Here is a 14,136-nt window from a genome sequence, read left to right as displayed (position 1 = left end):
CAGCAGGACCCTCCATGACCCCTACTTTAATTGCTGTGCAGGTGACCCTGCACAGGCAGGGTCCTGGTCAGGTAGAGCAAACAAATGGGGAGCTGGACACCCTGACCAAGGGAGGAGCATCTCAGCAGCACGCAGGCTGAACGCCCAGGCAGGAATGGGCACTGTGGGCAGCGATGCTGCTCTGACCCATGGTGTGTTCAATGCTGCCTCCTACTAGCAGGGGTGTCCCCAGGCTTTTGGCACTGAGACAGCGTTTTGATCCATTTTAGACAAAGGGAAATAATAAAATACAAGCTGAGCAGGCTGCATGGGAGATGCTCCAGCTCTCCGTCCACCAAACATCACTATTCCCTGCCCAGACCCACAAAGCCTCACCCATGAGCACCTTCCCAGTGAAAGGAAGAGTGATGTCCACCACCAAGCCTCATGTCTCCCAGCCTTGCCTGGTCCCCTTTGGTACCCACATGCTCCCCTTGACCACGGTGTGTGCCGGCACAGGCTGGGGGAGGCAGATGTGGGGCGAGGGCAGCGGGAGCTGTGTGTGCCCTGCAGCGGGGAGCGGTGGGTGTGTGCAGGCAGGGCTGTATATCCAGTCTGGCAGAGGGTGTGCCTGCTCACACGCCGCGGAGCCGAGCCGGGAGCAGGAGCCCTCAGACACCTTTGGCTGGGGGACGTATGGCAAGGAGGGGTTCAGGAGATTAACCCCAGCCTTTGCTGTCACGTCGTGTTGTGTGCGGTCAAGTGAAGTGCAGCCCCCTGTCCCCAGCCCCACGGTCTGCTCGCAGCCATGCTCCACTCTCCACTGAAAACAGCGTTGGCGTATGAGTGCTTCCAAGACCAGGCCAGCTCCACGCTGGCTCTGCCTTCGGACCACAAGCTGAAAACTAAGGGCACGGGAAAACAGCGGGTCCAAGAGCAAGTGATGATGACGGTGAAGCGGCAGAAGCAAAAGTCATCTGTGTCATCGAGCGTGGGACACTCCAATCGAGGTAAAACCCCAGCGTGCTCTGGACAGCAAAGGGCTCCCCTCTGGGGACAGAGCAGATGCTATGGGGTGCTTCCATGGGGTTTTGTTTGGGGGGGACGGACTGGTTTGCGTCTCTCACAGGTTATACCGGGCAGGGGATGCTGAGATCTTTTGTGCTAGATGGAAGGGTTAGAGCTGGATGCATTGACTCCCTCCCGGAGGAGCTCATCTCCCGGGAGTGCTGCGCTGCTCCACATCCTTGAGGCACTTGGACGTTTACGTGTGTTGATATTCACTATTTGCTCCCTGGTTCTAAAGGAGGATCTGCAGCACCTTTGCAGATCCTTCCTCTGCAAGTGCCCCCATGGTTGGAATCCTCCACCAGCCCTGTCCCCTCCCATGATGACCAAAGCCATCCACTGTGCCACGGGGCCAGGAGCTGACCACGAGCAGGGGCTCGGCTGTCTCCTGCGCCTTGGGCAGCTCTGCCTGCACACAGGACGCAGATCTGAGCTTGGGATTCGCCTCTGAAGCTCCCAGTGCATCTCCCATTTGTAGGGTGAGAAGTGTGGGAGCCTCCAGGACACCCCAGTGTGAGTGGTAGGAAGGAGATGAGTTAAGAGGAGTGATGTCCTTTTCTTACCACAGCGGCTTGTGTTTTGGTTCAGTTGAAATGCTTCCATTTTGCAGATGGGTTGAAAGGGGTGTAGGGGTGTGGGCAGCCAGTCCACCTCTATGCACTGAGCCTGTGCCATAGAAGACAAGTAATCTTCTGAGTCCTGGAGCTGGGTTTCCTACAGGAATACCTTCCTCTTGGGGTCAAGGCTTGGCAAATTGTTTTCTTTGCTGTCCTTGTGTCTGGAGAAAGCTGACTGGGAGGTAAACCCCAGCTTTCCCCATCTCGGAGCTGCAAACCCAGAGGGCTGTGACAGCCACAGTGCAAAACCTCCTGGCTCTCGGAGGTGCTTTTCCCAGCAGCTGCAGTGAGCTCACTGCCCTGGCTGAGTTCACCGGGAAGAGGAATTCCTAAGGCTTCGGGGGAGAAAGGGGTGCTGGGTCTGGGACCAAACCGTTCAGCCACGTCTGGAGTGGGCAGCATGTAGAGGCGTGTTTGCTGGGCCAGTCTCTGCCACCTCCTTTGGAGACTGGCTTGCCCCGCAGCTGCTCCAAGCTGGATCATGAGGCTGAATCCAGTGCTGATGAAGTGGAATGGTGCAGACACACATTTTGGGCTGGTTTACCAAGAGAAGCGGGGCGGCACTAGGCTGCAGTTGAGGTGGTGCTGCCCTTGGAGCCATCCTGGCTGTGTGCATTGCAGTTGCTGCGATGAAGGAAATAGAGCAGCTTCACGGTGGATGACATGGATGCAATGACACTGCCAGGAACAAATCCCTGCTTTCTCTTTATTTGTGTGCTTGTGGATATAGACTCCCAGGGGTATGTGGGGGACAGAGCAAGGAGAGCTTTCTCCTGCCACCAAAATGGAAGATGCAAATCTCCTCCTACCTCAGGAGGGTTTATTGCTTGAGGTGCTATGGTGGCAGACCTGACAAAATAAACTACAAACCACGATGAGATGAGAGGCTCTGGATGGGGACTGGGGCACTGCCTTTCCAGCAGAGGGGTATTTCTAGGGGAAGTGGGCAGAGAGATGTCTCCCACTGCTGCCCATAGCAGGAAGGAAGGGAGGCAGAGGGGGTTTGTTGCTTTTGGAGAGAAGCCCAGGTGAAACCTTTGGGAAAGGGCAAAACCAAAAGAGGCAAATTCTCAAGCTGCCCACCTCAGCTCGAGGCTGAAGGTAAATCCCTCCTCCAGACGCTGCTGGAAATGCCTGGGAATGGGAATTGCGTGGAAATGCGCAGCTCTGGTTTCTGTGTCTCGGGGAAGATGAGTCACATCCAGCTCCCAGGAACTGCCTCCAAACACGGGGCTGAGGCCGCCCCATTCCCACCGTGGGGAGGTCGGTCAGTGTGAAGGTCCCGGTGGCTCATTCACCCTGGCGGCTGCGCTCACTGCATTCCTGGATAGAATCCCAAAGCAGCTGCCATTTATTCTCAGGGTTTTCTCCTGGGTTGAAGGCTGAGTGGGTCAAGCTAAACTGCCAGGTATTGCTGTTGGTACAAAGGTTAGCTGAGCAGACCTAATGACAAGCATTAATGTCTCTTACAAACAGGCTACATGGGGCTGTAGCCAGCTGTGGATGTCTGCTTGTTCAAATGCTCCTCCAGCATCAGCTACCTGCATCCCCCCATGATACCTCAGAGATGTCCCTCAAAGGCAGCACAAGCTGGGGAATTCACAAAGCCCCTTGAAGGATGTTCAGGTCCTTTGTTCCCTCTGCACCCAGACAGTTTCCTGCATGTGTCTGGTTCGGTGTTGGTCCAGGTCCAGCCATCTGTTGCTGCATTTTGGTCTGTGGTTTAAGCAGGAACTGAAGCACAGCACAGAGCTTCCCCCAGCTTCAGGAACGTGTGCGCTTCTCTATGTAGGATGGGAGCGTGGGCATGGATCCCTCCTGCATGTAGCAGGGATGGGCACTGTTGTATCCCATAACTGGAGTTTCTTTAGAGGGTCAACAGATGTTCCCTCAATGTCCTGTTAATTGATGGATACGTAAAATTACTTGGTTATTTGGAGCCCACCAGATCAAGGTGATGTGGCCACTCTCTGAAGATCTGGTGTCGCTCAATATGTGGCACAAGCCACAGCAGGGAAGGTGATCTCTCTGGGCTCAAACTGGTGTGCACTGGGGTAGGGCAGTGAGCAGAAACAAGTTACAAGCAGCATAATCCTGCACTCACAGTGGGGCCTCTTCTCAGCAGAGCAGCTATGGGTGTTCTCAAGGATGGGTGCACAGTTTTGGGTCTGTGGAGTCTGCCATCCTTGGGTTTTGGGTCTTTGAGCTCTGCACTAGGGTGTATCTGCCCTTCTCACCATGGGAATAGCTAACTGGATGGCTCCCTCTGAATTTGTGATTCATGCAAATTTCCAGGGAAAATGAATTTCTGTGGCAGGAGACAAGCCAGGCCAAGCTGAAAAAGCTCCTCACAGCCAACAGCACTGGTCTGCAAAGTCCTCTGGCTAAAGAGAAGATTTGCCAGTAACTCATCACTGGCTGGCAGGGTATATCAGGGAGCAAAGACCTGAGGAAACCCAACCAGGGACCATCATATCCAGCTGTCTCATAGCTGAGCTGTGATTTAGACGTTTGTTATGCTGGCATGGCTGAGAGGGGAGAAATCCCACCTAGCTTGAATGGGATCCCACCTAGATCTAATGGGATCCCACCTGGTTCCAAGGGGCGGTCATTACTCTTATACGAAGAGGAGATTTGGGGGATAGCAAGGGTTTTAAAGACTTCTGTAATGTTCCCCTGGCATGAGATGGTTCAGTGAAAGCCATCCACTGTTCCACAAACCTTAGATTATCGGTATAGAAACAATATAAAGCAAAACCCTTTAGCTCATAGGCCAGAAGGCAGAAATGAAGTTTGGTCATTCCTGCAAGAATCTCAGCTACTGGAACTTCACTGACACTTCTCTCCTGTGGGGCATCCAGGCTTTGCTTTGTGCCTCCCACAGGCCCTCTTCCCTTACTGTGCTTTTTCTATGTTTAATCATCCTTACTGTTTTAAAGCTGTGCATAGTTTATTATTTAACTTGTTTAGCCTGCACTACCAGTGACTGGTTCTTGTCTTGCCTTTCCCTGTCATAGATTAATATTTATTAATGTGCATCCATTTCCACAATGCTCCCTGTTAGCTCCATGTGTCCTCTGAAGTCTTTCACTGTCATACTTGAAAAATGGCATTTAATACTTCTCCTTGCCACCAGTCTCTTAGCTTCAAGGGGTGTAAAGTTGCCTTTGAAGAAAGTAAATACTCATCAAGGACAAGCATATTGGGTTAGATGGAAGTCTCAGTTTGCTCTTCAATGATCAATAACAGCTATAGAGAGGAGGAGGAGGATGAAGGCAGGGCTCACATAGACCAAGTGCCAGATCTTGCAATCCTGGCCTGTTGTAGTTAGTTTTCACCCTCATGAACTGTCCCACTGAAGTTCAATGAGAGTTTAAACTGATCAGGTTTGGAAGGAAATGCCTTGGGTGAATGACCATTTGGGGGTGGGAGAGAGGGGTCACTTCAACAGCCCAGCCAACACCTGAGCAGCCCTCAGCAGTATTTTCTGCCCACAGCCACGGTCATTGGGAGGCTGTGCTTCATCTGAGTGATTCTCATCCATGTCTTTTCTGCCTCTGTCCCATCTGTTACCTACGACTAATACAGTGGTTTTAATTGTCTCTGTGTTTGTCCAAGGGCACTTCAGAAACCTGAACAGCTTCTTGGATGACAACAAATGGAATGCAGGGACATAGCTATGAAAAAGCACCACAGAGGCATCTCCCCCAAACAGCATTTCCACCCCCTGCCAAAATGCTTTGTTCAGGAGATAGATAGATAGATAGCCTGGTTTTATCTAGATTCTCACGACCTGTAAGCAGTTTGTATGGTTTTTACCCTTGAGGTGGTTGAAAAGAAGAATATCCTTCCTTGCCCCAAGGGCTGGTGATACACCTCCAAGGTGGCTCTCAAGATGAACCAGGCAGAGAAGTGTCTAATGTTGCAGGACTAAACAAAGGTGATGTTTTCTTAGCTAACTCCATCAGAAAATCCCCAGGTTCCTCCTGGCCTTCAGACTGAGCTCTCCAAGCAATAAACCACAGTTGTGTGGTAGCAGGAGAAGCACCTTCTCCAACCAGCAAGGCAGCTTCAAAATGCCTTGAACATTTGAGGTTATGTATAATTATGTATTTATAAGCTCTTATATACAAGTTCTTGGAGGTGAAGGCAACTCTTCAACCACTGAAGAACATAAACATGCATGAACTGCCTGCTCTCTTGAAGTTGGCCATGTAGCAGTGAATTCATACAAGAAAATTAGAAATGTGCCTAAACTGGCTTATTTTTGGTGTCTCCTTGCTCAACCCCAAAATCTTGAGTGCAGTGCATGGCAAGAATGGATCCTGAAAGGAAAAGCATGGTCCTCAGGGAGGACTGATCAGATTAACCTGTGATTCATGCCCAGAAAACCTTGCTTCCAATTTGCTGTCAGGAAAATGCTCCCAGGTGGTCCCACCTGCAGTTCCATGATGTTTGCACAGAACAAGAGGTTGACTGTAAGAAGGAATTCCCAGGAAACTATTGTCAAGAGATTGTCTTATCTTTATGCTCAGAACTATGGTTATTGGCTAATTCTGTCTCCTGGTGAATTACTTGGCCCCAACTTAACCATTTCAAGCCCTGCCTTGCTTCTGCTGAAGCCCAACAGTAGTGTCCTGATCTGGAGTACCCAGGAAATCTCAGGGTGGGGAGGGAAGCACAAGGTGAAGGGCACAGCTGAACTGTATCTCCAGATGCATGTCAATGGCCATTTCCTTGCCCTATCAGCAAGTTCTGTGCAACTTAAGATATATGAAGATATATGAAAATATGTATCATTAAGATATATGAAAATCTGTATCTTAATATGAAGATATATCTTAATAGATCTCTCAGGGCTGGAGAGATATTATTAGGGAACAATGCCCACCAAGTCTGTAGACTAAGGGCAACAAGGTCCTGTGATTTTCTGCACAAGCATATGTCTGTGAAACTACTCTGCTGCTGCTTATTCTGCGTGCAGTGGTGTTCTTCAAACGCTGCCATCCATGCAGCCATGCTGTTCTCTTGTTGACAATAGAAAGCAAATCTCATTATTATTTGTACCACATCTGCAGGAATCATCTTCCTGAGAAAATGCAAGAATTTTTAGCCACAAACCAAATCACCATAACAGGTTCTGGATGCCCCAGGCCAGGCAATAAACTAGATTTATTCCAAGGATCAGTGGCTGTAGAAGACCTGAGTGGCTTCAGGGCCTTTGTGGTCGAGCTTATCCAGTTTATCTAAGAGATGAGTCTTATCAAACAATCAGAGAGATTAGGATATTTCTGACATTACCCACCAGTTTAGGTGCATAACTTAAGACAGGTACGTCCTGATTTTGTACTTCGTTAGACATTCAGAGCTTCCCCTGGAAGTTAATTGGAGTGTAGGGTTTTCACTTCCTCATAACGGGACTTGGGATGCCACAATTATTGAGCACTTCTGAAAATGAAACTTAAATGACTTTAAACTCTTTCGGACCATCTGAAAGGGATGAAGAGAATTCTGGCATGGAAAGAGAATGACTCACTTCACTTTTTTCTAGTGATGAATGTAGCATTGAGTAAAATACTTTTAGGAGGGATCCAAAGATTGCACTGCCAAAGGCTACTGGTGAGAGACAGCTGGAAGAGCTTTTAGTAGGGCTGGGATAGGTAAATCCAAACACTGAATAAAGCACTGAGAAATAGTACAAATGGCTCCCAATCCGAGGTATTTGCATCTTCACAGAACGTGTCTGAAATCTGGTCTCACGTGTCTCCCCAGCATCTCAAAGACATCAATGGACCTTAATACATTTTCGGAAGAAGAAAGTACAAGTACACAGAGTGATCTTTTAGAGACTGAAGATTGAAATTTAAGGCAGTGCAATTAGGGGTTTTTTAGTGTTTGACTATTTCAGATCCCCAGGTGTTAAATAGACCTGATTATCATCTACCCGTTGCGTTAGTTATTTACTATTTATTGAGCCCTGCTCAGGTTGCTTGTGCTAATGTTGTTGTTAGTATTCAGACTAGGAAACCCAGGCTGGTGAAAGGGTCTGGGGTGGGTTTTATCTTCAGAGAAGAGACAGATTTTATTTATCTCCAAGTCAGAATAAGGGAAGAATGTTCCAGGTTCAGACCTTCCAGGATGTGTAGCACAAACTATCATGCAGTTCCTCTCATATAGCAAAAACCTAAGATATTGGGCCAGTCTCTGACCTTGTCCACTGTAGATCTTATGGCACTCAGTCTTTTGTGCTGAAGACCTCAGGCTGTTGCTTGTGGTCTGAGGGCTGGAATTTCCAAGAGCTCATTTGAAATGAACATCATCTATGAGTTGTCTGCAATGGCAATGGCTCAACTTACTGTTTCCTGTGTTCCGGTTAAGGTTTCTAGCTCTGTTACCTTCAAGAACTAAACTCACTGGTAAAAAGAGCACTGTGCTCTGAAGGAGTGCCTGCTGGGACTGCTTTCTCCTGCTGACCATGCTTTTTTCACTTACAGGTTCCATGTACGATGGTTTAGCTGATGGTTATGGCTATGGAACATCCCGGGGCAGCTATTACACCAAAACCCAAACAGGAAACAGCAACTGGGGATATCCGGTAAGATACTCTTTTATCTGGGAACTGTGGCATACTCTTGAGGTAACCTGTGCAGAAAGCACCCTCTAGCCAGAGCAGTCATGTAGCAAGGTCATAGCATTTCAGAAGCTTGCCTGAGAGAGACTATGGCTGTCTTAGACAGTAATTCAAAGCAATGGAAGAGGATGATCGAGGACCCTATATATATGTTTTTTGTGGTTGAGGATTTTAGTGTGGACAAGATCTAGTTTGGTTTTGAAGAGGTTTGAAGCTGTCTCTAGTGTCAGTCACAGGTTCAGACTCTTACAACTCAGTTCAAGTTTGGAGCACATCCATTGCTCACTTGCAAGACTTTCTATTTCTGTTTCCATGTACCAAAATTCCTATGTGACTGACATGAACATGGTTGAGTAGTGATGATTGGGGGATTTGCATTATAACTGTGTTGCTATTCCCAATTGCAATGCCAGAGCAGACCCTTTGCAGATATTCTCGGAGCTTGGAAAAGAGGTGGTCCTCTTCTCCCATAGTGATTCCGAAGAGAATATTACAGATTGCCAGAAAAAGCACAGGGGAGATTGCACTCATCTTTGTCCAATCTGAGTTTATACAGCCCACAGAGGTCCTGGTCTTGTCCTTGGTGACAGACTCTTGGTACACTGGGAATAACTCCAAACCACTCCAAAGTCTACTAGGACAACTTGTGCTGGTGTTGCTCCTCCACCTCAGACCTGTATTCTGTTCTTCCTTGGTTTTCATTAGCTATAAAGTAGAAAGAAGCAATGCACAGGTCTGGGATTTGAGTATGGGTAAAAGAAAGGGCTTCCTTCAACAACTCTGGGACCGTAAAGCAGCTTCCTGTCAACCACCAAAGAGTTGAACCAGGAAGAGTGCTTACATTGGCTTTGAGCACACAGACAGAGGGTTGAAGCTGCTCCTGGTTGCCATATCCTCTGCCTGTTCACAACATTCTTCAGCTTCAGAAAGATTTACCTGTTGCCTTTCCTAATGGCCTTGGTGTAGCATGCTTGCTTCAATGCAGTGACATCATTGCTTGCTAGGTTTGCATCACTGGATTTGCTGCCTGCTGCATGTTCAGTAGGAAGGACTGGGAGCACTGGCATTGGAAACTTTTATTTACAGACTGCCTGCTGACTTGTTTCAGTGTCCTTTGCTGAGCTGGTTAAATTGCAGACAGTGGTGTTTCTGCCCAGTGTAAGACCAAAAGGGTGCCTATGATGGGTCAGAGCAGAGGTCCAGCCAGGTGTCCTGTCTCCATCACTAAGGCAGGGATGGGCCCCTTCAGAAGGGTCTAAGCATGGCAAGCAGGCAGTGACACATCCCAGAGTGGTTTTGTGGCCTGAGAGTTGCAACCGAGAGACCTCCTGACCTAGAGGTGGAGTCTCTGAGCTTTGTAAGTAGAATGATTGTCCCTGCCCATGGCACGGAGGGTAGGAACTGGATGAACTTAAGTCCTTTCCATCCCAAACCATTCTATGATTCTATGATTATGATGTTTTGGTTCAATGATACATATTGGTTTTCTATATTGTAATTCGTGAATGGAGTTTATTATGCTTTGTCTAAGCAAAACTGCTCTGACCCAGCCATTCCAGTGGTTTCTAGGCTTTGGGGGTTTTTTGTTAGAGGGGGAGCTAAGCTATAGCTCTGCAGTTGTCCCTCCAGCTCATGCTCATGCTGGCAAGGTGGTACTGCAGCTAGTGTTGCTGGTGTGAGGATTATTGCTTAATTTTCTTTACTCCTGATCTTCTTCCCAATCATTACAACAGAGGGGCAAATGTGAGGTGGTTAGAAATGCCACTGGCTGCTGGGGGTTTCAGTCCAGCAATGTTCGTGTTCTGGCGAACAGCTTGCAAGATGATTATGAAGATCAGGGCCTCTGTTAGACACCACGGACACAGCAATTCAGCCACTTCTGGTTCACCATGGACTTATATAGCTCATGGCTTTTATCTGAAGGGTTCTTCTGCATTTGCCATTGAGGGAAGGTCTTTCTCCAAACCTAAGTGTCTCACAAGCCTTTCATCCTAGAAGTTTTTGGTAAAGGTCTTCAGGACCTGGGTTACTTTAGAAAGAGGGACTGGGGCTTGTGAAGGATTCACAGTAAAAAATGTCTTACCTAACTGTGTCTATCTGAAAATCAGCCATTTAGCCTTAACTAGTAGTCTAGACTCCTCCCATAGCCAACAAAGGGAGAAGTACGAGTAGGTGATTCATCTCCTCTATCTTGGAGATCTGTCAGGTCAGGATGAAACAGTCCCTCTGGATGCCTATCTCCTTCCACGGGTAGCTGGATCAGAGCAGTCGCCTAACAGGTAGATGACTGCAGTTAGGGGCGATGAGTCCCAAGTGCCATTGGCACATTGGAACATATAACCTCAAGCCTAAATCTGCTTAACAAGCTTAACAGACATCATACTCCCCAATCACACTGAGGAACCTCCTCCATTTTGCTTCTTCCAGAAGAATATTACAGGTTTACACACATCCACGACCAGCCTCCAGCTTGGGTTAACTTGAACTTTTGTCTACAGACCTGTTTGAAGTCTGTGCAGGTTCCTGGATTGTAAGACATGAAAACAAAGATAAAGCAAATCAATGTTTGAAGAGAATATTGCTGCTCTTCTTTCCAGCTGGAGCTGGTGCTGTCAATGTTTCTGAGGAGTCGCAAAGTCCTTTGAGATGCACAAGCAAATTCATATATTTCAGGGAAATGACCCAGTATAGCGTTCAGGAAAATTACTTTTAATACTTCTGGAGTTAAAAAGGTGTGACAGGCAATCCATATCCATGTTGCTGCTCCATAGCATTGCAATTTAGACACTACTCTTAGATTGCCTTAATCTAAGGCATTGCCTTAGATGGTGACTCTGAGTGACAGGAGGTATCCTGTCTCACCCGCAGCTCTTAAAGACTAGTATTCCTGACTTCCTCCTTTTGTTTTGTTTTGTGTCTTCTTGGAAATCTCAAGCTTTTTGCTTTGGAGTTTTCTTCCCAACCTTACGATTCTGATGTTCAAATATTAGAGCAAAAGAAACAACAGCTCTGGAGGGAGCTCTCTCTGGCTCAGTCAACACTTCTGGCTGAAGTCTCTGATTTACAAACACTATTTTATGTTTATTCCTCTTGCAGGGTGCCTCGTTTCATCATCACTATAACTAAGCATTGCAATGAGTACCTAGTTGTTACCAGTGTAGGTAACACTGAAAGTAGTGGGACCGCTCCAGGAACAGGCTCTCTGAGGGCAGCAGGTTTGCACTTGACTGCAGCGTTCCCTTGGTTCATGTGTCAGGGGTTGGCTCAGCCTTCAGGCGTGAAGTGTCCAGTCCCATCTGCACAGTGACCACAGTGAGAATCAGTAATGGGGACATGAGTGACTGCAAAGCTCTCTGTGTTGGATGATCTTTCAATCCAGGTGCTGTTGAACCCAGAAGACCCTTAGAGGCATTTGTCACCCTACTGATGATGTGAGTTATGAGTGGCCACCAGTTGCCAAAGCCATCCACCACAGGAGCTGGCTGTGCCACATCCCGATGTAAGGCCTGAGCAGTGCCTGAGGTCCCACAGGAGGTACGGTGTGACCACAATTTACACTGGCAAACCTGAGGGAGGTTTAAGTAAGCTAAACTGGACACCTAGAGCATTGCAGTCATGGCAGAAGTCTCAGCATGACTGCATCCTTGACTCTGACACCTCAATGTCACCCCCAAAATGGGATCTGTTCAGCACTGGGCTCAGAGCCATGGTCACAGTCTGATGTTCTTGGGTTGCAGCAAGTGTGCTGTTCACCCCAAGTGCAGGCACAGCCAAATCCCACCTGCTGGAAACTACTGGAATGGCTGGGACACCAAGGGGTGGCAGTACATGGAGCCAGGATGCACGCCACCAGCAAAGACCCTCTGAGGCTTAATTCCCACCTGCAGAAATACTGGACCTTCAAAGCTCGTTTAGTCCAACCCCCCTGCAATGAGCAGGGACTTCTTCATCTAGATCTAGACCAGAACCACATCCAGCCTGGCCTTGAATGTCTCAAGGGATGGGGCATCCACCACCTTTCTGGGCAACCTGGGCCAGTGTTTTACCACCCTCATCGCAAAGAATTTTTTCCTCTCATCCACCCTGAATGTCCCTCTTTTAGTTTCAAACCATCACCCCTCATCCTGTCACAACAGGCCCTGCTAAAAAGTCTCTCCTCATCTTTCTGATAGGCCCTTTTAAGAACTGAAAGGCCACAGTAAGTTCCCCCTGGAGTCTTCTCTTCTCCAGGCGGAACAACCCCAACTCTCCCAGTCTTTCCTCACAGGAGAGGTGCTCCATCCATCTGATCATTTTTGTGGCCCTTCTCTGGACCTTATCCAACAGTTCCGTGTCTTTCCTGTACTGAGGACTCCAGAGCTGGACACAGTATTCGAGGTGTCTGATGTCTCTAGGCATGTCTGATGCTGTTATTATTAAAGCAGTTAGAACTGAGTTTGGAGCCTGGCACATAAAAACCGGGGACCAGTAGCTACTAGGCTACCAGTGCTCACCACTGCGTTCCTCAGGCATCGCTGCTGGGGTCTCAGGCTCTTCTGCACTGGCCACCCAGCTTGGTTTCTGTTTAGTGCCGTTATGGCACTAATGGAAAACACGCTTCGGTGATCCCTCTGCACTAGAGATCTTATGTAGATCCTTAAACAAATGTCCTCTGTGGGAGAAAGTCACAGAGCTTTCTCTCCCAAATGCATTATCTGCATGAGAGGTGTTCTCCAAGAGAAGCGAACGCTTCCTGCCACCCCTGGCTGATTTTGCCTCTGTGGACAAAGATCTGTCATCATCAGTGGGAGCTTGTTCCATAAGGATTCCAGGAGAAAATTTGTCATTTGCTGTGATGACACATTCAAGTTTAAAAGAATCCCCAAAATAGAATGGTTTGGGCAATCTTATCAAAGAAAACAGAGATTTATAGCTGTTGTACATCATTGCTCGGTTAGACCCTCACCTCCGTGTGAGGTTTTGCAAGAGGATTTATGCTTTGGAGTAGCAAGTTGGAGATTACCTTTCCTGGCTGGAACAAGCTGAACCATCCAGGCCTAAATCTCAGCTGCATCAAGAACCTGATGAAAAAGCGTAGGGCAAAGCAGCACCCGGGAGAGGTGGGAAAGAGCAGTTCAGAAATAGATAAACAATATATTTGCTGGTTTTGCAATTTTTCTCCCTGCAATGGAGTGTGTAGCAGGCAGCAGCTACGGCATTTCGCAAGCAGCATCAAGAGTTCTCCCCACCCATCACTCAGGGTGGGACGCTGTCATGTTGCATTGCCTGTGCTTTGCCCTCCAGCCTGGGAGAAACCTGCTCCTGACGTGTTTATACGGAGTCCTTTACTTCTCTCTGTCTGCTGCTCTAGAAACAAACAAATTGCAAGGGGAAAAATGAGAGCCAGGTAATGAACTGATCGCGTCCTCAGATGCACAAGTCAGAAACACCCAGTTATCTGGGAGAGCCTCCGACGTGGAAAGGCAGCACTGAGATTGGAGCGCGATTGTCCGGGCTTCCAGAGAAGCCTTGCCTCTGTGCTTCTGCTACTCTGGAAAGCAGGAGGAGGAGAGAGGCTTTTCCTGTTAAACTAAACGGTCTATGGAAGAAAAAGCCAGGAAAGGGCTCACGATCATGGTTGGGATAATGCCATTTCGAATTTCTCTCTAGCATGAGTCTTATTCCAGTTGAAATAAGAGGTTAAAGATGTTTTTTTATATTTATGTGTCTTGTGTGACTCTTGGATATTCCAATTAATGTTTCTAAAGTGGTCCCATGTTGCAGGCTGAGAATTGGGGGTCTACAAATGCTTGTTAATTTAAAGGCAGGTTTTTGCTGCTGCCAGTGGAGGAAAGCCCTTAC

At 48.0% G+C, this 14,136-nt stretch overlaps 1 protein-coding gene across 1 annotated transcript in view; it reads left to right on the top strand.

The window, feature by feature from the left end:
• The first annotated feature begins 781 nt into the window (after window positions 1-781).
• Window positions 782-14,136, top strand: part of PKP1 (plakophilin 1) — a 40,230-nt gene continuing 26,875 nt past the window's right edge. Inside the window, exons 1-2 of the mRNA XM_030473580.1 lie at window positions 782-989; window positions 8,159-8,259. Coding sequence (XP_030329440.1) covers window positions 788-989; window positions 8,159-8,259 — 303 coding nt within the window. The 5' untranslated portion in view covers window positions 782-787. The remainder of the gene's footprint in view (window positions 990-8,158; window positions 8,260-14,136) is intronic.

Source organism: Strigops habroptila, chromosome 18, assembly GCF_004027225.2.
Source record: "Strigops habroptila isolate Jane chromosome 18, bStrHab1.2.pri, whole genome shotgun sequence".
Classification (NCBI taxonomy): Eukaryota; Metazoa; Chordata; class Aves; order Psittaciformes; family Psittacidae; genus Strigops; species Strigops habroptila.
Note: the sequence above shows the minus strand (reverse complement) of the source record. Positions and strands in the feature narration are given on the sequence as shown.